At 37.0% G+C, this 26,981-nt stretch overlaps 1 protein-coding gene across 4 annotated transcripts in view; it reads left to right on the top strand.

Annotated features, from left to right (window-relative positions):
- Stau2 (staufen double-stranded RNA binding protein 2) overlaps window positions 1-26,981 on the top strand; it is a 266,184-nt gene that overhangs the window by 92,189 nt on the left and 147,014 nt on the right. For all 4 annotated transcript variants that reach the window (XM_042665978.1, XM_042665969.1, XM_042665994.1 and 1 more), the window contains 3 exons: window positions 4,828-4,965; window positions 17,635-17,766; window positions 25,696-25,756. In XM_042665978.1, coding sequence (XP_042521912.1) covers window positions 4,828-4,965; window positions 17,635-17,766; window positions 25,696-25,756 — 331 coding nt within the window. The remainder of the gene's footprint in view (window positions 1-4,827; window positions 4,966-17,634; window positions 17,767-25,695; window positions 25,757-26,981) is intronic.

Below are 26,981 nucleotides of genomic sequence, written 5' to 3'. Positions count from 1 at the left end.
AACAAGAGAAACATTTTGAACTCTCAAAATTATTTGCTTCTGCTTCTAATATATAAGCACATTGTCTCAGAACTTCCTCTATCCATCATTCAGCTCTCAGTTTAAACTTGACTTCTACAGGGAAGCCTTCTCTGGGCCTCCCCCAGTCCTAGACTAGGTTACTCCTCTGCATTTTTCTTTATATACATCACACTTGGAATTACTTGTGCTATGTCTGTCTTATGTAAAATCAAGCCTATAGATATCCCCTGATATGTAAGGCTATTTTACAAAACCAACAAGCATGTAGTGAATTAGAATCTACATATTTTAAAGTATAATCTTACCTTATACCAGCAAAAGGACCAGTTTGGAATAGTCTTACTATTTTTTTCCCTTGTTAATGTATGCCTCAAACGTCTAGGGTTTGCAGTTGCTTATGTCCCATTGAAACAGGAAAAAAAATCTGTAAAGAATGAGTTGCTTTGATATTATTAAAGTAAAACTTTTGCATGGTCTCATGATCCTCTTAACTATGATAGCAGTCATCTCATTTTACCCACAAAACCACTTGTGTTTGAACAACTTGTCCAAAATTTTATAGCAGTGCAAGTTTTAAATCCAGTTATGTCTGCCTTTAGCGTCCATTTGAAACTAGGAAATAATTGTGAACTCCTAGATTTACTCTGTAAGGAGTTACCGAACATGTAAAATTTTAATAATGATATCTTTGGGTAGTTTTGTCTGTTGTTTAATATAGTTTTCTTTCTTAAGTTGCAACTTCAAATACAGTCCAATATTGGATATACAATTTTCTATAGATTTAGTTTTTCTTCCTCTCTTTTCCCATCCTGTTGCTGCAGCTTCTCCCCATTACTTTGTTTGCCTAGAAAGTGCTTTAACTATTTGAGCAACACTACTGGACACTGTTTTTTGTTTTTTGGTCATAGAGCTTGAACTCAGGGTCTGGGCACTGTCCCTGAGCTCTTTTGCTCAAGGCTAGCAGTCTACCACTTTGAGCCGCAGTGCCACTTTTGGTTTTCTGTTGGTTAAATAAGATTGTCCTTACTAGTTTTTGGATGATATTCTGAGACTTGGAATTCTATTCAAGGAATAACTTGGTTGTTAAAGATGCTAGTAATTAATTTCAGTCCAACAAAGAAATTAAGCCTATTCTTATGTTTTCAGAATTTAATTTTTTAGCTAAATTAATTTATGCATGTGGCTTTTAGTATATGGAATTCTTATCTACGATGATTTCTTCAGAAAAGATACTTTTTTGAAATCTCTATTTGTCTTTTCTCATCATCTCTTCTTTACACCTTTTGCAATTTAATTTTTATTTTTATATGTAAATAGGGGGAAAAATCAGCATTTTACAAAAGCTGAAAGGGTCCTTTGCTCCATCTTCTTTTACCTATTACAGTAATGGTTTTTAGTCTTTTTTATCAGAGTCTTTCACTGGCTTATTTATTTGTCTAGAGATTCAATTCAGTCTTTATATAGATGATTCCCAAGTGCTCTCTTCTGTGCTGTACTATGTGTCAAACAACATTGTTTGCACCCTTTTGGTCCAAATCACAGTATATTGAACTCGTACAGTCAGGTTTTGGCTGACTTTCCTGTGAGTGTTCTTGACATCAAATGATCTTTTAAAAAGTATGATCTTATAGGAATGCCTGTCTGATCTTGCCATGCCTCTGATTAAAGCATTTAGTAGTTTCCCATTACTCTTTGGAAAAAGTCCAAAATCTTAAACATGGTTTAAAAGGCCATGAAAATTCTGACCTGGAGGCTGCATCTCTGAACTGGACATTTTCAAGACTGAATACTAACAGTTATCAGGAAAAATTAAGCATATACAGAGACTCTTACATAGTGTAAGTAGAGTAGCATGTACAGTCCTGTAACATAGTGATCACCATTGGGACTCCTACCTATTTAAGAATAAATCTTCAAAGGTAACAGTAAAGTTTGGATCATATAATTTATTTAGATCACCATTTCTAGAAAGAATATGTAGTGAAAGTTCACATGCAGAAAGAATATTTGATTTATAAAAGATTTGGTTTTCAAGCCGGGGACCGGTGGCTCACACCTATAATCCTAGCTACTCAAGAGGCTGAGAACTGAGAATCCCTGTTTGAAGCCAGCCCATGCAGGAAAGTCCGTGAGATGCTTATCTCCAGTTAACCACCAAAAAAAAAAAAAAAAAAAAACCCTGCAAGTGGACCTGTGGCTCAAGTGGTAGAGTGCTAGCCTTGAACAAAAGAGCTCAGAGATAGCACCCAGCCCCTGAGTTCAAACTCCAGGACTGGAGTGTGCTCTCTCTCTCTCTCTCTGTCTCTCTCTCTCTCCCCCTCTCCCTTTTTCCCTCTCTCTCCCTCCACACATACACACAAAACAAAATAAAACCAAAGTTTAGTTTTTTAGTACATGCAAAAAGCTATGTATATAAACTTGTATATAAGTTGTAAACATGTTAATTAGGTGTAAAACTGAAGTCCTCAACTTGAGTATTGACGTTTCCTTGTAAGATAAAAGTTCTCTATGTACCACTCTTCTTGAACCTTCACTAGTATTAGTTTTGTGTATCATTTCCTATCATACAGTTTTTCTGCATTAAAAAAGTCTTAATATAATTTTTTCCAAGTCTTTCCATTTCCTAACAAATGGGGCAATGTCATTCTTTCTGATGGAGGCATAGAATTCCATTGTGTATATATACCACATTTTCTTGATCCGTTAAGTGAAGTAAGCCAGGCCCAAGAAACATAGGTCCCATGGTTTCCCTTATTTGCAGTAACTAGTATATGTCTGAGACAAGCTGAAAAGGTCAGATAAGTTGATGTTAGGTGAAATGAACCCCAAGATAAGTATTCAAATGTTTTTTTCTTTCATGCAATTGTTTCTAACACATTTATAAGATTATTTCTTTGTTGCTTTGTATGTCCCTCCCCCACGGTATAACCCCTGCTTTCACTGTATTTGGTGTTGATATAATTTGTGGAGGGGAAGGGCAAAAACAAATCATTTAAATATGGATACAGGTAGACTCATTGCAACAATGAGATGTACAAGTCGTTATGTCGACTTGTGGGGGGAGGGGAGTGGGAGATGGGAAGGGATGGGCAGGGGAAACAAAGGAGGAGGCAACAATGCTTGTTAAGAAAGGTACTCATTATCTTGCCCATGTAATTGTAACCCCTCTATTCGGTATTTTCACACACTGAAAAAAAATAGTCTTATTTGGGGCTGGGAATGTGGCTTAGTGGTAGAGTGCTTGCCTGGCATTCGTGAAGCCAGGGTTTGATTCCTAAGTAACACATAAGCAGAAAATCCCAGAAGTGGCGCTGTGGCTCAAGTGGTAGAGTGCTAGCCTTGAGCCAAAGAAGCTTAGGGATAGTGCTCAGACCCTGAGTTCAAGCAAGCCCCAGGACTGGCAAAAAAAAAAAAAATCTTATTTGGAGCTGGCTTTGCTGGCTTACACTTGTAGTCTTATGAATTGAAAGGTAGATATTTTTTAGGGATCATGGTTTAAAGCCAGCCTACTAAGAAATTAGTAAGACTTTGTCTTGACAAGCCGGGCATGATGGTATACACCTGTAGTTTTAGCTACACAAGACCTACAGCTATAAGACTGTGGTCTGAGGCTGGCTGGGCAAACAGAAGACCACACCTGAAAACTAACCTAAAGCAATAAAAACTAGAGGCATAGTTCAGGTGCTAGAGTGCTAAGTTCCAGAATTTAGAAATGACATTTGGTTAGCTTTTTAAAATAGCTTATTGGCCAGGTGCTAGTGGCTCACACCTATAATCCTAGCACTCAGAGATCTGAGGATTGTGGTCAAAGACAGTTTGACCAAGAAAGTCCATGAGATTGTTACTTCTAATTAACCACCAAAAAAGCTGAAAGTGGATCTGTGGCTCAAATGGCTAGACTTGAGCAAAAATGGCTCAGGGGGGGGCTGGGAAGGTAGCTCAGTGGTAGAGCGCTTGCCTTGCATGCATGAGGCCCTGGGTTTGATTCTTCAGCACCACATAAGCAAAAACAAAAAAGCTGGAAGTGGCGCTGTGGCTCAAGTGGTAGAGCACTAGCCTTGAGCTGAGGAGCTGAGGGATAGCGCCCAGGCCCAAAGTTCAGGCCCCATGACAGGACCACCCCCCCCAAAAAAAAAATGGCTCAAGGACGGTAGCCAGGCCCTGAGTTCAAACACCAGGACATGTACACACAAAAAAATAGCTTTATGGAGTTATAATTGACACAAACATTATACATATTTAAAGTAAACTACTTGACATATATGTGTATATATATGTGTGTATATACGTATACATATATGCATGCACACTTCTAAAACCATGACCACAATCAGGATAATAAACCTATTTGGCATAGCACCCACAGGTTTCCTCATACCTCCTTTGTAATTGTCTACCCTCAGATCCTGAAAAACTATGCTTTTTTTATGACTTCTTGGTCTTAGCATAATTATTTTGAGATTCATTCATGTTGTGTCACGTTTGAATTGTTGGTTCTATTTTATGACTATTACATGACTTTTAAAAAATGGATTACTGCCACTTACTAATACATTCACCAATTGGTGTATATTAGTGTGTTTCTAGTTTTTAGCTAACACACATACATAAACATAAAGCTGTGAATATTTGTGTACTTACCTTCTTTTGAGTATATTTCATTTCTCTTGACTAAATACCTCAAAGTGAAATGACTTATTTATTAAATGTATATTCAGTTTTAATTATTTTTTGTAGTTCTGGGGACCAAATTCAGTAGTAAGTTAATACAAACATATTTTGAAATGTTTCTAAATTATTTTTTAGGCTGGACCAGAATATGGTCAAGGAATGAACCCTATTAGCCGCTTGGCTCAAATTCAACAGGCCAAAAAGGAAAAAGAACCAGATTATATTTTGCTTTCAGAAAGAGGAATGCCTCGACGCCGAGAATTTGTGATGCAGGTATTTCTAACCATTACATTAAATGTTTCTAAAACTTTCAAAAAGATTTAGAAATTTGTGGGATGGAATAGTGATGTGGGGGAAAGATAGACTAGAACTTGATGGAAAAGTGAAACTTTGCAGTTTAAAGCACTCGTTCCCTCTGGGCTCACCTATCAGCGTGTTGGAAACATAGCAGTGTCAAGGACAGGTTAGAGTAGACAACATGAAGTTTGGAAAGACTTGTGAGTTCATGCAGGTTATTTACCACAGTTTATCATGTTATGCCTATCTCTTAACTTTATGTGCTACATTTTTCAGCCAGAGTCCATTAACTACTGGGAATTGGAGACAAATGGAATTAGAAACAAAATTAGAAGAATGGATGTAATGGATGGAATAGGGCCAAGAGCATGAGCTCGTGGGCTATCAGGAAATTTATACAAGGAGAGCTGGGCTGCCTAGTAACTGGTTGGGACTGAGCATTACTGAGATGTGACTGCTACATTGCACAGCCAAGAAAACTGAGGGATGGGTTTTGCTTGAGCTTTGGCAAGCAGGTGGGAGATAGAAGCAAGGAAGAATGTCTAAAATGTTCTCCTTCAAGACTGGCCAGTTATCTTCATTTGCCAGTTCAAGTTATAATCTTATAGAAATGTTGCCTTTAATTAAATTAAGTTAATTAATTAATTTTTTTTACCAGTCATGTGGGGCTTGAACTCTTGGTCTGGGCATTGTCCCCGAGCTTTTTTACTCAAAGGCTAGCCCTCTACCACTTGAGCCATAATGTTACTTTGGGCTTTTTCTAAATGGTTTATTAGAGATAAGAGTCTCACAGACTTTCCTGTTCAGGATCCTCAGATGTTAGCTCTGTAGCTAGGATTACAAGGGTGAGCTACCAATGCCTGTCTGCTTTTCATTTTTTTATTAAGAAATATATCTATCCAGTCATATGCTAGTAGCTCTTGCCTATAATCTTAGCTACTGAGGAAGTTGAGATTTGAGGATTATGGTTTGAAGCTAGCCCAGGCAACAAAGTCGGTGAGACCTATTATCTTCAACTGAGCACCAAAACAAAAACAAACAAAAAAGTTTGAAAGATTAGTGTTGAGCAAAAAAGTTCAAGGACAGAGCCCAGGCCTCAAGTTTAAGCCCTTGGATCAGCATGTGTGTGTGTGTGTGCGTGTGCGCACACACACACACAAATACATCAAAGGTGGAGAAAGATGAAAGGATTCATAATGTATCTATCACCCCAAACATGGTAGTTATATTATTATTTTTCCATGCCAAATTTAGCTATTATTTCTTCCTTACCTTTTTTCCTTTTTTCCTCTCTACTTTCCTGCAGTATTTCAAAGCTAATTTCTAACCATATGCTGTTTTTTTCTTAATATATATTTTTTATTGTATAGATACTGTACAGAGGGGTTACAGTTACATGAGCAAGGTAATGAGTCCATTTCCTATTGAGCATTGTTACACCCTCCTTTATTTTTCCCCTACCCTCCCTTTCTTCCCCAACTCTCCCTCCCCCTGCCCAAAGTTGTAAAGTTTTTCAACATACTGTCTTGTACATCTCATTGTTACAGTGGGGCATCCTGTATCCTTATTTCAGTGTTTTGTTATTTCCCTTCCCCTCCCCCAATTAGAAAAATGTATATACAAGATGTAGGACACTGGAATCAAATATAGTGACAACAGGGATTGTACCATTGGGGAAGAACATACAAAGAAAAAAAATCATATATAGTACATGCCATTTTAACCTTATATACTTAGTGTATATCTCTTTAAAATATGGAAAGTTGGGCTGGGAAGGTGGCTTAGTGGTAGAGCGCTTGCCTTGCATGCATGAGGCCCTGGGTTCGATTCCTCAGCACCACATAAGCAAAAACAAAAAAGCTGGAAGTGACGCTGTGGCTCAAGTGGTAGAGTGCTAGCCTTGAGCTGAAGAGCTGAGGGACAATGCCCAGGCCCAGAGGTCAGGCCCCACGACTGGTCCCCCCCCCAAAAAATAAATAAAATATGGAAAGTTTTTCTTATATTAGACATGCTTCATCAGAATAATCTTAATATCCATATTTTTTCTTTATTCTCCAAAAACTGTTCTTTAAAAATAATTCCATTGAAAAGAAAACCCTCACTTTTCATATAGTCTAGATAAAATCAGTATTTTATTAGCTGCGGAATATGACATTTTGTCATTCAGATATTCTGTCATACTAACTTTTCATCCATAATTAAGTTTTGACATCCTTCCTGATTTTTAATATATATTTTGTTGATTTTTAGGCTTGAACTCAGGACCTAGGTGTTATCCCTGAGCTTTTTTGCTCAAGGCTAGTACGCTACTACTTTGAGCTAAGAGCTCCAGTTTTCTGGTGGTTAATTGGAAATAAGAGTCTTATGGACTTTCTTGCATGGGCTGGCTTTGACTTGCAATCCTCAGATCTCAGCCTCTTGAGTAGCTATGATTATAGACATGAGCCACTGGTGCCTGGCTCTTAATCTATATATTTTTTAATCTCACAGTATAGCTAATGTAGTTGTTAGTAAACAACATCATGAACATGTTATATATATGTCTGTTAGCTTCCTACCTAACTGAGCAGGCTATTTTTGGAAATAAAGATTTATAATGGGGTCATAGATAAACCAGTGCTGGGAACCCAGATGTCCAAAGTGGGGAAATTCTTCTGTGGTTTGTAAACACATTACTGTGTAGCTGTCATTAAGGATCCAGACCAGTGTTGTTCTAGTATTTTCACTTGGCAAAATCTATTAATCCTTTTTGCTCTTAGATTCTTAGCACTTGAGATTTCTAGGTTATATTCTTTCACTTCTAAAGACTGAAATAAATCACCTTAATTTTAAACATGCCTTAGGAATATAATCTGTTTTAGCTGTATTAAATAAGTCCTCTCTATGGTGTTGAGTACCCCCCCCCCTTTTTTAGAGGAATTTAGAGCATCTTAAGCCAGCTTCTATTTTATGGCTATTCATAAATATTCTAATCAAGTGGAGACATTTGGCTGTGCTTTTAAATGTTTTCACACTGAATTCATATTTTTTTTACCCTTCTGGAAGCCCTGGAGTATTCATTATAATATTGCAGCAACTTTATGAAAAATAAAGGCTATTGTATAAATTCCTTAAGCAGTGTTACCATTTTCTATAACTGAATGTGGAAGAAAATGTCTAGAGATAATACACTCATTTTTACCTATTATCAGAAAAACAGTGAGTATGTGATAAAATATAGTTACTTGAGTTGATTACTAGATAAACAAGATCTCTGATGACATTATTTGGGTAGTTATTTGCAAAGGAGATTTCTTTTCAAATGAAGTTTGGAAGTTTTCAAATGAAATAATGATAACAAAATTGCATATCAGCATGCTCTACTATTCCATCTTATAATAACTTTTCTACCTGTAATTAAGATCTCCAAATTGTTAAAATATATAAGTCAAATTTTTATCAAATTTGTGTCCCAGTGAAAGATAAGTGTGTTTTTGGGTAAATGTCATTTCAAAACTCTTAGGCCAGACCCAAAGAACCATAGGTCCCATGGTTTCCCTTATTTGCAATATCTAGTATATGTCTGAGTCATGCAGAAAAGGTCAGATAAGGTGATGTTGGGGAAATGAACCCTAAGATATTTATTCAAATGTCTTTTATTTCTTTCATGTGATTGTTTCTAACAAATTTATAAGATTATTTCTTTGTTGCTATGTATGTCCCTCCCCCACAGTATAACCCCTACTTTCACTGTATTTGATGTCGGTATAATTTGTAAAGGGGAAGGGGAAAAACAAATCATTTAAATAGGGATACAGGTGGACCCATTGCAAAAATGAGATGTACAAGTCGTTATGTCGAAAATGAACTTTACAACTTTGGTGCGGGGTGGGGGGTGGGCGGGGAGGATTGCATGGGTGGGGAGGGGGGGAGGATGGGAAGGGATGGGAAGGGGAAACAAAGGAGGAGGCTACAATGCTTGATAAGAAATGTACTCATTATCTTGCCCATGTAATTGTAACCCCTCTGTGTACAGTATTTTCACAATAAAAAAAAATTATAGTTAAAAAAAACTCCTTCTTAGATTTTTTTGAGGACTTGATTTAAGTAAAAGATTTGTTTAAAGTCCAAAATCTGGCTATCTTAAATTTACTATATGGTAAAATAATGGAAAATTCTTGCTAGTAAAAATTAACAGGATAATTCATGAACTTATTCTCCTTCTTGATTTTTTTTTTTTTTGCCAGTCCTGGGCAAAAATCTCAGGGCCTGGGCACTGTCCCTGAGCTTCTTTTTTGCTCAAGTCTAGCATTCTACCACCTTAACCACAGCGCCACTTTCAGCTTTTTCTGTTTATATGGTACTGAGGAATTGAACCGAGGGATTCATGCATGCTAGGTAGGCACTCTATACTAAGCCACCTTCCCAGCCTTCCTTCTCGATTTTTATAATAAAATGTTATTTTGAAGCCAGGTGTCGGTTGGCTCATGCCTTTGTAGTTCTAGCTACTCAAGAGGCTGAGATCTGAGGATCATTGTTTAAATCCAGTGTGGGCAGAAAAATTTTTGAGATTCTTTATCTCCAATAGTTTGAGTGGCTCCTGAGTTTGATGAGTTCTTTAGCAGTATTTTCTCAATACTAACAAATTCCTCTGGGATAATTATCCACAGACTGTGTGGTTAATAAAACTTCTGTGAGCCAAGGGGATGAATGAGGTAGATATGATAACGGGAAGTTCCTGTTCTGGAAGAAGTAGGTCTTGCTAATATCAGAATAGGTCCAGTGGAAATCTGGCAAACACAGATAGTGAATGGAGAAGTGAGAATAGCATTGCAGCTGCCAAGTCCATGAGCAGAAAGAAACCTGGGGCCAAAGAAAAATAGATAAATAAGATTTAGGGAGAAAACAGAAGAGAAATTGACAGAGATTGAGTGAGGTATGTATAACGTGTAAAAACAGACGAAAACTTCAGTTTTTACTGCTCAGTGATCTTTTGCTTCTATTTACTTTGGCAAGTCTTTGAACCTCCAATAAATTAGATCTGACTTGCCATTCCAGCAGTACTGTAATGGCTGGTAAAGCTGAGGAGCATACCAAGCACTGGAAAATAATAGTACAGGTGACTAGCCAGGATCTTGGTCACATAATCTTAGAGCCTGTCATATTGAGGTTAGGCCAGGAAACCAGTGATAGGAGCAAGTGTTATGAGTTCATCTAGCCCCAAGAATCTGCTGTGACTGTACTATAGAATGTGCTTCTCAAAATGAAGTCTGCAGGTGACTTCTAATAGTCTATGTTGGTTTCTGACTTTCCAGGGGAAAAAAGCAATATGTCTCAAAAACATTTCACAGATATATACTATATGATTTGTGATCATTGTTCAGAAATTTGTAGTGAATATATTTTCAGTGTTTCATATGCTATAAGAATTATTTTTTTTTAATTTAATTTTATTTTATTTGAGAACATACTGTACAGAGGGGTTACAATTACATGGGCAGGATAATGCATACATTTCTTACCAAGCATTGCAGCCTCCTCCTTTGTTTACCCTTCACCTCCCTTCCCACCCTCCCCCCTCTCCCCCACCCAATCATACCCCCTCTCCCCCCCTCCGACATTGTAAAGCTGGTTTTGACATGACATTTTGTACTTCTCATTGTTGCAACAGGTCCACCTGAATCCTTAAACGACTTGTTTGTCCCCGTCTCCTCCACATGTTATACTGACATCAAATATAGTGAAAGCGGGGGTTACACTGTGGGGGAGGGACATACAAAGCAACAAAGAAATAATCTTATAAATGCGTTAGAAACACATGCATGAAAGAAACAAAAACATTAAAATACATATTTGAGGGTTCGTTTTCCTAACATCACATTATCTGACTTTTTCCGCTTGACTCATATCTATACTAGATATTGCAAATAAGGGAAACCATGGGACCTATGTTTCTTTGGGCCTGGCTTACTTCACTTAATATAATTTTTTCCAAGCCTTTCCATTTCCTAACAAATGGGGAAATGTCATTCTTTCTGATGGAGGCATAGAATTCCATTGTGTATATATACCACATTTTCTTGATCCATACATCTACTGAGGGGCATCTGGGTTGGTTCCATATCTTAGCTATGGTAAATAATGCTGCAATAAACATAGTTGTGCTGGTAGCTTTAGTGTGGTCTTTTTTGTAAACATTAGGGTAAATGCCCAAAAGTGGGATTGCTGGGTCATAGGGGAGTTCTATGTGAAGTCTTTTGAGGAACCTCCATACTGCTTTCCAAAGTGGTTGAACAAGTTTACATTCCCACCAACAATGAAGTAAGGTTCCTTTCTGTCCACATCCCCTCCAGCATCTGTTGTTGTTAGAGTTCTTGATTTTTGCTGTTCTAACTGGAGTGAGGTGATATCTCAATGTTGTTTTGATTTGCATTTCTTTTATGGCTAGGGATGTTGAACATTTCTTCATGTGTCTATTGGCCATCCTTCTTTCTTCTTCAGAGAAGCTTCTCTTTAAGTCTTTCGCCCACTTACTTATTGGGCAGTTGTTTCTTTGAGGATTTGTTGTTGGGTGGTTTAATTTTTTGAGTTCCAAGTATATTTTAGATATGAGACCCTTGTCCGTTGTATGGCTAGTAAAGATCTTCTCCCAGTCCGTGGGCTTTCTATTGATCTTGCTGGCTATGTCATTTGCCCTGCAGAAGCTCTGCAACCTTATGCAATCCCATTTGTCCAACCTTTCTTTGATTTGTTGTGTTTCCGGGTCTCTATTCAGAAAATTTCGGCCTGAGCCAAGGAGACCCAGGGTTTCTCCTATTCCATCCTGTAATGTTTTCAGAGTGTCTGCTTTGAGTTCAAGGTCTTTGATCCATTTGGAGTTGATTCTGGTGCAGGGTGATATATAAGGATCTAGCTTTAGTTTTCTACATGTAGTTAACCAGTTTTGCCAGCACCATTTACTGAAGAGGCTGTCTGTCTTCCATTCTATTGTTTTAGCTCCCTTATCGAAGATTAGATGGCTATAGGTCTGTAGGTTCATTTCTGGGTTTTCAATTCTATTCCATTGGTCCTGAGGTCTGTTCGTATGCCAATACCAAGCTGTTTTGATTACTATGGCTTTATAGTAGAGTTTGAAATTTGGTATTGATATTCCTCCAGCAGTGTTCTTTCCGTTGAGGAGCGTTTTTACTATGCTATAAGAATTATTTAGTTCATCTTGACTAAAATTCTGTCAATAAGAATCTTATATTATTTGCATATTTGATATATCATGTATCACCAATTTCTTAAAAATGATTTATTCACTGAAAAATAAAGTGATTGGAGAAGTAACACAAAATAGTGTAAGAATAAATGAATAGCAGAATACTATGACTCACACTTGTGATTCGAGCAACTTGGGAGGCAGAGATCAGGAGGATTGTGGTTCCAGGCCAGCACAGTCAAAAATAGGTCACAGGACCTTGCCTCGACAGAAAAGGCTGGGTGAGGTGGCCTGTGTCTGTCAGCCCACCCACAGCTCAAAGCAGAAACTAGACATTACAGTCCAGGCCAATCTAGGCAGATACTGAGTCCACATCTCAAAAATAATCCAAGTAAAAAGGGTCAAAGATGGGTTTTAAGAGGTAGTGTCTATCTAGCAAGTACCAAGCACTGAGTTCAAGTTCCATAAGAAAAAAAAAGGCAAAAATAAGTAGCCAGTACTCAAGTGTGCATATCTGATGGAAGTCTATGTTTTTTGGGGAAGGTGAAACAATGTTAGAATTTTATACAACAGCCAGAAAGGTATGAACTAGATCTATCATGCTGTATACCTGAAAAATAGATTTGCTTGTATTATATTTGCATTCATTGCCCATACTCAGTGTACTGTCCTGAAATTTTGTTCAAGCGACAACACAATACAACTTTTAAAATATGGATTGCTTGTTAAGCTCTCTTGCTTATTTTTCTAATAGCTTAAAAAATGAATTTAAATGAATTCACTAGGGATGTGTTATAGTCATATGACATTTCTATTATCTTGCCTAGATTTGTGACCTCCTTTTTTCTTTGTAACTAGTGCTCTTTTTAGGAACAGAAGTAATTTTTTAAAAAATTTTATTTTATTTGTGTTTGTGACTTTAAGTATCACTAGTCCATAATACTGTGAAGTATGTGAAATTTATGTAACCACCTAATCTCAATTAAAAAAAAGTGAGATGATAGGAGCGATGGGTGATAATGTTGTCAGACACCTTGTTCTCATACACTATTTTGTAGAATGGGAACTTCTTCGTATAACTACTTAAAGATAAAATAATAAAAAAATGTAAAAAAAAAAAAAGAGAAATGAATCTCTCTTAAGCAGTCATTGACCCACAGTATAATTCTTGGAACCCAAATTTACTAAATTCTATCACAGTTACTTCAAAAAAATTGAAATTTTATAAGAAAAAAGTCTGCTCCAGAGAAGCAATGACTCAGAAAAACAGTACACAGCAGTATAAGTCCCCATGACCATTTTTTTGCAAGCTCTTTTGTGATGATTGGTGTCCCCCACTAAATAGAGATAGGTTGAAGTAAGGTCTGAAGTGCCTCAATCATAACTTTACTGGAAACAAAGTTTTCAGAGAAGTAGTCAAGATAAAGAGAGAGCAATAGGTTTGGCCATTATCCAATATACCTTCTAACCTTATAAAAATGGGAAATTTACGTATCAGAGGCAGCACAGAAAAAGGACAGTATGAAGATATACAGGTAATGGGCATGTCTGTGAAGTGATGTATTTACAAGACAAGGAATGGCAATATTCATAGCAAAGGGAAAACATTAGAATAAAAAGTTTCTACCCAAGAACCATCAGAAGCATCACAACTAACAACTTGATGTTCAATTTTCTGAATAGACAAACCTTACATTTACATTGTTTTAAAGCTCTAAGATTTGATGGTACTTGATTGTGATAACATCTTCCATGGCCTAGTGTCAACACTTCAGGAGAAGACCCAGAAACTTGAATGTAATTAAACTGTGCGTGCGATATCCATATTTTAAAAATAAACCCATTTTTAAAAATTTTATTGTAAAGATGCTGTACAGAGGGGTTACAGTTACATCAATAAGGCAATGAGTACATTTTTTGTCGAGGATTTTTACCGCCTCTCTGTTGTTCTTCCAAGGGATAGTGGGAAGAGAAGTAATTTTTTTAATTTTTAAAAAATACATTTTTTATTGTACAGATACTGTACAGAGGGGTTACAGTTACATGAGCAAGGTAATGAGTCATTTCCTATTGAACATTGTTACCCCCTTCTTTGTTTTCCTCCTACCATCCCTTTCCACCCCAACTCCCCCTCCCTCCCAAAGTTGTGAAGTTTGTTTTCAACATACTGGCTTGTATATCTCATTGTTACAATGGGACATCTTATATCCTTATTTCAGCATTTTGTTATTTTCCTTCCCTTCCCCAAATTAGAAAAATATATACAAGATTCAGGACACCGGAATCAAATACAGTGACAATGGGTGTTATACCATGGGGGAAGAACATACAAAGAAAGACAAAAAAAAATCACACAGTACATTATAAGTATATTAAAAAGAACAAGAAAGATGAAATCTCTTATGTCTCCATCTTGGGGTTCATTTTACTTAGCATTAGGTTATATGGTCATATGTACATAGCTTTTGACCTCTTCTGCTTGTCCTAGACATATACTAGTCATTGCAGATAAGGGAAACCATGGGACCTATGGGTCCCTTTGGGTCTGGCTTACTTCACTTAATATAATTTTCCCAAGTCTTTCCATTTCCTAACAAATGGGGCAGTGTCATTCTTTCTGATGGAGGCATAGAATTCCTATATATACAACACATTTTCCTGATCCATTCATCTACTGAGGGGCATTGATAGGAGTTGGTTCCATATCTTAGCTATGGTAAATAATACTGCGATAAACATAGTTGTGCTGGTAGCTTTAGTATGGCTTTGTTAGTGATCATTCGGGTAAATGCCTGAAAGTGGGATTGCTGGGTCATAGGGGAGCTCTGTGTGGAGTCTTTTGAGCAACCTCCATACTGCTTTCCAAAGTAGTTGAACAAGTTTATACTCCCACCAACAATGCAGTAGGGTTCCCCTTCTGGCCACATCCCCTCTAGCATCTGTTGTTGTTAGATTTCTTGCTTATAGCCATTCTAACTGGGGTGAGGTGGAATCTCAATGTTGTTTTGATTTGCATTTCTTTTATGGCTAGAGAAGTCTAGCCTTTCTTCATGTGTCTACTGGCCATTTTTATTTCTTCTTCAGAGAAGTCTCTCTTTAAGTCTTTAGTCCACTTATTAATCGGGTAGTAGTTTCTTTGAGGATTTGTTGTTGGGGTATTTAAGTTTTTGAGTTCTAAGTATATTTTAGATATGAGGCCCTTGCCCATTGTATGGCTAGTGAAGATCTTCTCCCAATCCGTGGGCTTTCTATTGATCTTGCTAGCTATATCCTTTGCAGAAGGACAGAAGCTCTGTTGTTTCATGCACTCCCATTTGTCCAACCTTTTTTTGATATGTTCTGTTTCTGGATCTCTATTAAGAAAATTTCAGCCTGTCCCAAGGAACCCTCGAGTTTCTTCTATTCCTTCCTGTAATGTTCTCAGGGTGTCAGCTTTTACTTTGAAGTCTTTGATCCATTTGGAGTTGATTCTGGTGCAGGGTGATATATAAGAATCTAGCTTTAGTTTTCTACAGGTGTTTAAGCAATTTTGCCAGCACCATTTACTGAAGAGGCATCTTTCTTTCATTCTATTTTTTTAGCTCCTTTATTGAAGATTAGGTGGCTATTTGGTCTGTGGGTTCATTTCTGCGTCTTTAGTTCTAGTCCATTGGTCTTCAGGTCTGTTCTTGTGCCAGTACTAAGCTGTTTTGATTACTATGGCTTTGTAGTAGTTTGAAGTCTGGTATTGATATTCCTCCAGCACTATTCTTTCTGTTAAGGATTGTTTTTGCCATTAGGGCAACAGAAGTAATTTTAAGCACTCAAATTGATTGCACTTAAATTATGCCTGATTTTTTCTTAATCTCTTTATCTTTTACATTACTTTTATAATGTCTAAACATCCAGACAAATCACCTTGTTCTTTTTTGCATAAGATCTTGTCTTCAGGTTACTATGTAAATTTTGTCTTACGCTGTTCTATTTTTGTTTAGCTATACAGCCCAGGCTGGCCTTGAACTCATGATTTTTTTGCCTCTATCTCCCAAGAGCACCACCAAACTTAATTTTGGAATTACTTGTCAAGTACTATAAAAATATATGTGGGTTTTAAAAATTGGAATTTATTGAATTTAGAGGTGTTAAGTCTATGAACATAACTTTCTACTTGCTAAGGTTAATGATCCTCATTAATGCTTATTGTTTTGTAAAGGGTTTAAATACTCTTGTATTTCATTTATATTTAGTAAAATGATATTTTCTAATATTCTAATACATTAATGGAATATTAATAGAACAGTTGACTTTTTCTATTCTGACAGTTATATGCAAAGAGCTTGTTACATTCCCATTAATTTTTATAATTTTCCTGTATATTGTTTTAGATTTCCTGTATTTAAATACTGATAAATAATAACATTTCCTTCTCTGTTTGGTTTTTATACCTTTATTCTATCCAGGATTTGTAACAAAATGTTTAAGTACTAGAAGTAATAGAATATGGTCTTGTTTTGTTTTTTATCTCAGAGTTTCAACATTAAATATAATATTTGTTAAGGTTTGCTATAGGTCTTTAAAATTATTTTATCATATCAAGGATGCTGCTTTTCTTAGTTTGCTAATAATTTCCATTATGAACAATATTTGCTCAGTTTATTAGGATGACTATGTGGTGGTTTGTCTCCTCAGCTTATTAGTACAAGACATTTTATTGACTGTTTTTGTTTTTGTTTTTTTTTTTTTGCGTTCACATGGCAAACCACTCTTCCTATGCTGGCTACGCCCAACTTTATCATGATTCTTCTTTTTATATGTTACTGTACTATTATTGTACTATTTAAAACTGTTGTATCCATGTTTATTTGTAAAAATAGTACACATTTTCTTTTTTATTGTGTTTTAAAATCAAATTGATACCTTTTCTTTTTTACAATAGATGAATTTATGTAATATTAGCATAATTCTTAAGTAGTATGTATAATTTCCTGGAGAAACTCAGGAATTTTCTTTATGGAAAGATGTTTTAAAATAAGTTACATTTTTAATTTCTTTAATAGCTATTGTCCTACTGGTTATAAGTTTATTCTGTGGAAATTGTGGTCACACACACACACACACACACACACATACACACTCTTGGCTGGTCCTGGGGCTTGATCTCAGGGCCTAGGTACTGACCCTGGGTTTCTTTTCCTCAAAGCTAGAACTCTACCACTTGAGCCGTAGTACCATTTTTGGCTTTTTCTGTGATTAATTGGAGATAAGAGCCTTTTGGATTTTTCCTGCCCAGGCTGGCTTTGAACCATGATCCTCAGATCTTAGCCTTCTCTAATCCTTAGCTAGGATTACAGGCATGAGCTGCTGGTGCCCAGTTTACATTTTATATTTTTGAATGCTAAAGAATGGAATCAATTACTTAATAATATAAGGACCTCTTGTTTACCAAAACAACTCTAATTAATTTCTTTCTCTTACTTACTCAGGTCAAAGTAGGCAATGAAGTTGCTACTGGAACAGGACCTAATAAAAAGATAGCCAAAAAGAATGCTGCGGAAGCAATGCTGTTACAGCTGGGCTATAAAGCATCAACTAGTCTTCAAGATCAGCTTGACAAGGTAAGCATGAAGTTTATGTGTATGTGTGCATTCTTTCACAATATTAAAGTGGGTAACAAATTCTAATCTTCGCTAGGATTTGAAGTAGACATCAATTTTAACTTTTTGAGGCAGTATTCTTGTCTTCATATAAGATAGATATCACAGGTCCAGGACAACATTTACTTAAGGAGTGAGATGAAATACTAGTAATTGTAATTTTAAAATTAGCAAATACTAAAATTTATATAGGGTAATACATATAGTAAATGTTTCAACTAAGCCAGACACCGGTGGCTAACGCCTGTAATCCTAGCTACTCAGGAGGCTGAGATCTGAAGATTGCAGTTCAAAGCCAGCCCAAGCAGGAAAGTCCATGAGACTCTTACACTCCAATAAACCACTCAGAAAAACAGAAGTGGTGCAGTGGCTCAAGCGGTAGAGCGCTAGCCTTGAGCTAAAAAGCTGAGGGACAGCGTTCAGGCCCAGAGTTCAAGCCTCATGACTGACAAAAAAAAAAAAAATGTTTTAACTTCCTGACCAATTATATTTTGTTAGTCATTTGTTTTTGTTATTTGTTTTTGATGTAGTCTTGTGCCTTTTAAAAAAAAGAGGTTGAAAACAACAACAAAGAAAAACCTCTTGTGTCTATGTCTTGGAATTTATTTCGCTTAGCATCATCTTATATGGTTATATATACGGAGCTATTGAGCTGTTCTGCTCCTCTGCTAGGATTATTCTAGACATATACTAATTATTACAAATGAAGGAAACCATGGGACTTAATATGATTTTTTCCTAAGTTTTTCCATTTCCTTACAAATGGGGTGGTGGTGTCATTCTTTCTGACGGAAGCATAGAATTCCATTGTGTATATATACCACATTTTCTTGATCCATTCATCTACTGAGGAGCATCTTGGTTGGTTCCATATCTTAGCTATGGTAAATAATACTGCAGTAAACATACTTGTGCTGGTAGCTTAACTATGGCTTTGTTTGTTGTGGTAATTTGGGTAAATGACTAGAAATGGGATTGCTGGGTCATAGGAGAGCTCTATGTTTAGTCTTTTGAGGAACCACCATACTGTTTTCCAGAGTGGTTGAACAAGTTTACACTCCCACCAACAGTGTAATAGTTTTCCCTTTTGGTCACATCTCTTCCAGCAAACTTGTTTCTTTTGTATTGTTTTTCCCCCCTATGGTTTATCCCTTGTTATCACTGTATTTGATTTTGGTACCCTGGATATTGTATTATACATTTATCTGAATTAGGGAAGGCAAGGGTAACAACAAAATAGTGAGGCAAAGGGCAAAGGAGGAACCAATGCAAGAGTGAGACTCACAAGACAATATGTTGGAAATGATCTGTGTAACTGGGGAGTAGGAAGGGGAGGGAAAATGGGAGAAAAATGAGGGAGGGGCTAACAAGTTCAACAAGAAATATACTCACTACCTTATTTATGTAACTGTAATCTCTCTGTACATCACCTTGACAATAAAATTAAAAAATAAAATAAAACCAGAGGTTGTTAGAAGAGAAGCTACTTTTTTTTTTCTTTCTGTTGGTCATGGGGCTTGAACTCTGGGCCTGGGAGCTGTCCCTCAGCTCTTCAGCTCAAGGCTAGCACTCTACTACTTGAGCCATAGCACCACTTCTGGTTTTCTGGTGGTTAACTAGAGATCAAGAGCCTCACGAACTTTCTTGCCCTGGCTGGCTTTGAACCATCATCCTCTGATCTCAGCCACTTGAGTAGCTAGGACTACAGGAGTGAGCCACTGGCACCTGGCTTTTTTTTTTTTTTTAATGCAGCTGAAAACACAAAATAAAAATTTTGACTATCCCTTTAGAGTAGGAACTATATTAGACAGACACTCTATAAACTGATTTTTGTTGTTTATGTTAAATTTAAAGATAAATTCAGAAGGTATTTGTTTTCTGCCAAGGCCTGTGTTCATAGTCTCATTTCTTCTGTAATTCATTACATTATTAACACCCTTCCTCTGCTGCAAAAGAAACAGAGGCCCCTAAACTCAGGACCTGGCAGAACTTTGGCAAGAACTAGCTTAATTTTATGTTATCATTTCATTATCTATGCACACATGGAAATTTTTATCTGTTAAGCATCTTATGTAACAAGAAAAAAAAATACGCTTGTAAAACTAATTACTCTTAAAAACTCAATGTGCTTTGGTCAGGCTTCTCTTGTCTAAGGATTCTGCTTCAGCTATATCTTTAGCTTCTATAGAACACATTCTGAAAGAGGCAAAGTGATTGGTTAGTAGGCGTTTAGTTATACTCTCTTAGATAGCATTTTTTTCAGTGATTAAAGTACCATTTATGTGGTATTGCTAGAGGTTTCAATTCAGTTTTTGTTACCTGGCTTCTCCAATGCATTTTCTTCTTTTAAAAGTATTTGTAACATGAAACCTAACATATGTTCAAGTTTCTATAGCTCTTACTGTGTATATATATTGTTTTAACAACACATTTATATTGATTAAAACTGGTTGTCGTTTATAAAAATACACCAAAATAAATCTTACTGACACTTATTTGAAAATTAAGTGAAAGAAAACACAACAGAAACATCATTAATTTTATTAATTTGAAAAATATTTTTCCATACCCACTGAATTAGTGAGGGCTCTCTGAATTAGTGAGGGCTCTCCAGAGAAACAGAACTAACATGATGTGTACATACACACACCCCCACACACACACAGAGTTATAGAGACAGAGATGAAAGGTTGAGGGAGGGGAGAAAGACGACATACTTTCCAGTAAAAAAATAACCTTTGGTGATTGGTGAGTGTGGCAAATTAGTTTTTTAAACCTTCAGGGCTGGGCTGTAGCTCAGTGGTAGATCACTGATCTATCTTGTACAAGGTCTTGGGTTCATGTCCCAGCATTATTTTTTTTAAAGTCAAAACCTGCAAAATCGATATACAATATGTTCTTTTCTCTTGAAATAGACAAGACATAATGTCTTGTGCATTTTATAAAATGCGTAAAATGCTAGACCTACCTCACCTTATCAGTCTGTATTCACAAAGGCTTCTCGCATGTAATGTTTTTCATATAAATGTTTCTAACTACTTAATTTAGAAAAGCCTCAAACCAAACAACCCAGTGCTGGCAAGGCTAAAGCACTCAAAAAAGATCAAACTAATAATACATGTATTAGGATTTGGGATTGGGGCTTTGCATTGGAGGACTGCAATGAGTTAATACTTGTATTGGTAGTGTCTGAAACACAATGACTGTTCAGTAAGACTTGATAAATAAGAATAAAATATATATTCTGGCCAGGTATTGGTGCTCACACTTACAATCTTAGCCATGTAGAAGGCTAGGTCGTGGTTCAAAACCACCTGGTCAGGAAAGTCCATGAGATTCTTTTTATTTTTTTAAATTGTGAAAATACCGTACAGAGGGATTACACTTACATGGGAAGATTCTTATCTCTACTCAACACAAAAGTTGGAAGTGGAGCTGTGGCTCAAGTGGTAGAGTACTAGTGTTATACTACCAAAAAAAAAAAAAAGTGAGGGGAATATGTCTTAGTGGTAGAGTGCTTTCCTAGCATGCATGAAGATCTGGGTTTGATTCCCCAGTACATAAACAGAAAAGGCTGGAAGTAGTGCTGTGGCTCAAGTGGTAGATAGCCTTGAGCAAAAAGAAGCTCAGGGACAGTGCCCAGGATTTCAAGCCCTAGGACTGGAAAGGAAAGAAAAAAAAGCATCTCAGGGACCATGCCTAGTCTCTGAGTTCAAACTCCAGGTCCTGCACAATATAAATATAAATATCTATACCTCCTTACTGAGATATTCTGTAATTACACACTAATAATGTACTCGCATAATAAAAAAAATCTGACCTGTTCTTTGAATTTTGAAACATTGTATTTACTCACTTAGTACCACACCAGTAAGATTCCTAGTATATGTTTGACTCCAGAAGAGTTCTGTAATGCCCCTCTGTACAGCTTCCTTTCTTCTTTCCCTAGCAAGCTTCCATCTCATCTCTTTCTTTTTACCTTTTTCTAGAGTATCATATAGAATAAAAAAAAATAACACATTACATAGTCTTTGGTTTGATTTCTTTCTGTTTGGTAAAATATTTTGTGTATGTGAGTGTGTGTGCTAGGTAGGGCTTGAACTGGTGCTCTTGATTGGCTCTTTCCACTCACAACTTACATTCTACCATTTGAGCCATACCTTCACTACCTGCTTTTTTTTTTTTTTTTTTTTGGATGATTATTAAGTATCTCCCAGATTTGTCTGCTCAGGCTGGCTTTGAAACTTGACCCTCATTTTTCAACCTCCTGAGTGGCTAGGGTTATGGGTGTGAGCCATTGGTACCTGGTTGGCATAGTGCTTTTTAGGTTCAGTTACTTTATTACCATTATTACATGTATTACTAGTTTGATCTTTTTTGAGTTTTTTAGTTTGCCAGCACTGTTTGAGTAGAAATAAGAAAGCAGTAGGCCTAGAATTCAATTGAAGGTGAAAAACTAGTTAAAGGAAGTATAATTTAATATTCTAGCAAGTATAGTCATTAGTAGAGAGAGAAGAATTGTGAAAGGAGAAATGGCAATATTTGCACTTCAGTGGAGCAGTCTAATGCTTAGGACTATGCACTTTGACATTCTCTTGTACTTCCCCTCCCTAAGGTGACTTGTTCCTCACAGTACTCACATTCCTCAGATTCACAGCCTGCCTCAGTGAGCTTGTGCATTCTGGGATACATTTCTGTTTCATAGAGAACATACACAGGAGAGTCTCCCTCCTGCAGCATGTTCCTTAGCATGTTCCTTGCATTTACAAACTTTGTTCTTCTTCCGTTCTTCCACTCACTGTAAAAAGGAAAGGATCATGTTACAGAGGGGTGTGTGTGTGTGTGTGTGTGTATGTGTGTGTGTGTGTGTGTGCGTGCGTGCGTGCGTGTGTGTGTGTGTGTGTGTGTGTGTGTGTGTGTGTGTGTGTGTACTGGTCCTGGGGATTGACCTCAGGGCCTGGCTACTGTCCCTGATCTTTTTTGCTCAAGGCTACTACTGCTCTACCACTGAGCCACAGTTCCACTTCTATATTTTTTGCTAGCTAATTGGAGATAAGAGTCTCATAGACTTTCCTACCTGGGCTGGCTTTGAGCTATGATCCCAGATCTCATCCTCCTGAGTAGCTGGGATTGTAGGTGTGAGCCACTGGCCTCCAGCTTTGAGTGATGTTTTTATTAGTTCCAAGCTATCTTCTTCATCCCACTGTTTGTCTTTCCTTTCTTAAATGCATAGAACTTTTCTAAATCTAGTTCATTTATACAGTAGTTTTCAAGGTTCTTTAATCACAGAAGAACCAGGCATCTGAAAAGCAAACACTGATTTTTGTGTAGAAGACAACTGACATGGAAAAGCTCCTTCAACAGGAAAATACAAAGGATTCTTCAGAATACAAGCTTCCCTTAAGTTTCACAAGGTGGTTTAATGTTATTGACTCATTGATCAGAGCCTAGATACAAAGCAGTTGTCATGGCATGTCTATAGTCTCAGTAACGTGGGAGGATGAGGCAAGTACATTGTTTGAGCTCATGAGTACTGGGCCAGCCTGGGCAATATAATAAGGATCTACTTCACTCTCACACACACACACACACACACACACACACACACACACACACACACACACAAAACCTACATGTAAGTCAAAATATACTGCTTCAAAAAGAGATTCCACAATTTATTTGGTTCTGAAATGAAAAGGGGACTCCAAATCATATAAAAGCCTTTCTCAGGGACATAGGATACCCTTAAACACCTGTTTCAAAGGAGGAAATACTATAAACTAGAAATGACTGCACCCTATTTGTAAAATGAACAGAAAGGTTCTAGCATGGTTAGTGTCTAACTTAGTATTATAGTACAGTTTTAGTAAGACTGCGTGCTTGCTATGTGACTACACACTAATTAATAAACCTCTCTAACCCTAGTTTGCTTCTCTGTAAAAGTAGAATGTTAATATCACTTACTAGATTTGTGTAAAGATTAAAATGAGATGATTTTCATATATCCAGGTAAAACAGCACAGTATCAACCACATTTTGTCTTAGTGTCAGCCATTGGTATTTACTGCTGTCAGTCTGTTATGTTGTATAGTACTTTCCGCTTTGTGAGAATGCCACTGTTAATATTTTTCAGTCACAGGTTGCAGCAGTGATTTCTCATGTGGTAAGGGTAAAGGAACACAGGATATTGTGGGATTCCCCCTCCAGCACTGGAGTTTGTACTCAGTAGAGCCTTGAGCTTGTTAGGATGGCAGTTTGACACTTGAACCATGTTTCCAGCCTTGGTTTTTGCTGGTTATTTTAAAGATGGCCTTGAACCTTCTTCTCTCATCTTCCCAAGTTGGTAATGTAAGGTATATTAAATAGGTAGGTTTCATTAGGTAGCCGATGAAGAGAACACCACACGCTATTCAGGTAGGAAAAGAAGTTTATTTACCGAACTGCTGCCCCACCATGCATACAGATGTATCTTAGCTTACAGATGCAAGATAGGATGAAAGAGATTATTGAAGGAAGAAAGATGCTATCTGATCACACAAAAAGCTATTGCACACTTATAACCAACTTATTTTTCATGATTTTTTATTTTCTGTTTTACTGCTGTATGTCATTTTACCTTCCAGTCATTCTTAACATGTATAGTAAAAATAGACACAAATGAAAAAAATGTTAAGGAATATTGTTAAACCAGTTGCTAGAATTAAAATTTTGGTGATACTCATCATAGGATAAGTTTATCCATTCCAAATGGACATATAACATTTCTATTGTTAATGTGATCTTAAGATTGATGAGGCTCTTTTAGACACTTCAGTACTTCTGTTGATTATTTTTACTGCCTAGAAAGAAATTACTCTTTTAACAAAAACCTTGATCTCATTTTCTGTGTAAAACATACACTGAATGTAAGGGGTTTTTTTTTGATGCCTTAAATTATAAATGTAAGTAGAGTTCTGGTGGCTTACACCTATAATTTTAGGAACTCAGGAGGCTGAGGTCTGAGGGTCACAGTTCAAAGCCAGCCTGGGCAGGAAAGCCTGTAAGACTCTTACCTCTAATTAACCACCAGATACCTGGAAGTGGTGCTGTGGTTCAAAGTGGTAGAGTGTTAGCCTTAAGTAAAACAGCTCAGGGACAGCATCTAGGCCCTAAGTTCAAGCCCCACGACTAACCCTCCTCCCCAAAATTATAAATGTAAAAGAGAAGCCTCAGATAAATAGAAACAGGAAACAAATTTGAGTGTGGAAAAGGATAAATGATACTGTTCACCTTTTTTGTTTGTAGCTGTTGTATTAGTCAGATTTTGAGAGAATACCCAATAATTGTGTGAGAAATCTTTGCCCTTGGCTTGAATGAAAATGGTGGTGTACATACATAATTCCAGCTACTTGAGAGACATAGGTAGGAGAGTAAACAGTCTGAGATTACACCTAAAGGACAAAGTCTGAGACCCTATCTGTAAAATAAAACACACAATCCCCCCCCACCAAAAAAAAAGAGCTGGGCACCAGTCCTAACTACTCAGGAGGTTGAGATCTGAGGATTGTGATTTAAAGCCAGCTGGGACAGGAAAATCCTTGAGACTTTTATTTCCGATTAACCACCAAAAAGCCAGAAGTAGAGCTGTGGCTCAACTGGTAGCGTGCTAGCCTTGAGCAAAAAAGTTCAAGGATAGTACTTCACCCCAGGACAGGCACACAGGTACAAAAAAATGGTCTGGAAGCATGACTCAAATGGTGTAGTACCTGCCTTAAGCTCAAGGTACTGAGTTCAAACCTTGTACCACTATTTCTTTTTAAAAATCTTTACCCTTACTTAATTAGTCAGTGTTTATGTGTTTTTTGAATAAGCCTGTTTACCTGTATTAAAATTGATGATTTAATTTTTCAGACAGGGGAAAACAAAGGATGGAGTGGTCCAAAGGCTGGGTTTCCTGAACCAACAAATAACAGTAAGTTCTCAATTTTGTGTTGTCTGCACTTGGTGTTCATCAGTGATAGTGACTGGCTTTGTCAGGGTCCGAGATGCTGTGTAAACTACTGTGGAGGATGTAAGGAAGTATTCATGTTTGTTTCCCTGAATAACTTAAAAAACAAAGACACAAATGCTCACAATGTTAAATGGCTAAACTGGGATGAACATGTAACTTAGTTGTTCAATGCTTGCTTAGTAGCATGCTCAGTGCCCTGGGTTTGATATCTAGTATTGCAAAAAAGAAAAATCAACATAACAATAACAAAAATGCAGTTAGACTACTATAGACTGAGCATGATTTTATACACATACTGATAACATTTTTATTTTATTTATTTATTTTTTGGGTCCGGTCATGGGGCCTGAACCCTGGGCCTGAGCGCTGTCTCTCAGCTCTTCAGCTCAAGGCTAGTGCTCTACCACTTGAGCCACAGCGCCACTTCCGGTTTTTTTCTTTTTGCTTATGTGGTGCTGAGGAATCGAACCCAGGGCCTCATACATGCAAGGCAAGCGCTCTACCACTGAGCCCACTTCCCAGCCCCACTGATAACATTTTTAAAGTTGTCATTTTCATTTAACTTTTTTGTGTGTTTGTGCTATTACTGAGGCTTGAACTCAGGGCCTAGGTGCTGTCCTTCAGCTTTTTTTGCTCCAGACTAGCACTCTATCACTTGAGCCCCATCTCCACTTCTGCTTTTTGGAGGTTAATTGGAGATAAAAGTCTCATGGACTTTCCTGGCCAGGCTGACTTTGAACTGAGATACTCAGATCTCAGCTTCCTGAGTCCCTAGGATTGCAGGTGTAAGCCACAGATGCCTAACTTGAAATACTTCTTAATCAAAAAAGAAGCATTTATCCAGAAATCAATTATCTCTCAAATCAACAGTCTTCACATTTGCAATTTTATGTCCACACAAAATATATTATCATCAAGTTGTTTATCCAGTTGTTTTGATTTAACATTTTTATAAACATTTTTCATATTTTGCTTACTCATTAGAGGTTTTTTTTGTTTGTTTGTTTTTTTTGTGCCTGTCCTGGGCTCGATTTCAGGGCCTAGGCACTCTCCCTGAGCTTCTTTTGCTAAAAGGCTAGTACTCTACCACTTGAGTCACAATACCCCTTCCAGCCTTTTCTGTGTATGTGGTACTGAGGAATCAAACCCAGGACTTCATGCATATTAGGCAAGTACTCAACCACTA

This window comes from Dipodomys spectabilis, unplaced genomic scaffold (assembly GCF_019054845.1).
Source record: "Dipodomys spectabilis isolate Male_0828 unplaced genomic scaffold, ASM1905484v1 ptg000015l, whole genome shotgun sequence".
Taxonomy (NCBI): Eukaryota; Metazoa; Chordata; class Mammalia; order Rodentia; family Heteromyidae; genus Dipodomys; species Dipodomys spectabilis.
This window is presented reverse-complemented; position numbering and strand designations above follow the sequence as displayed.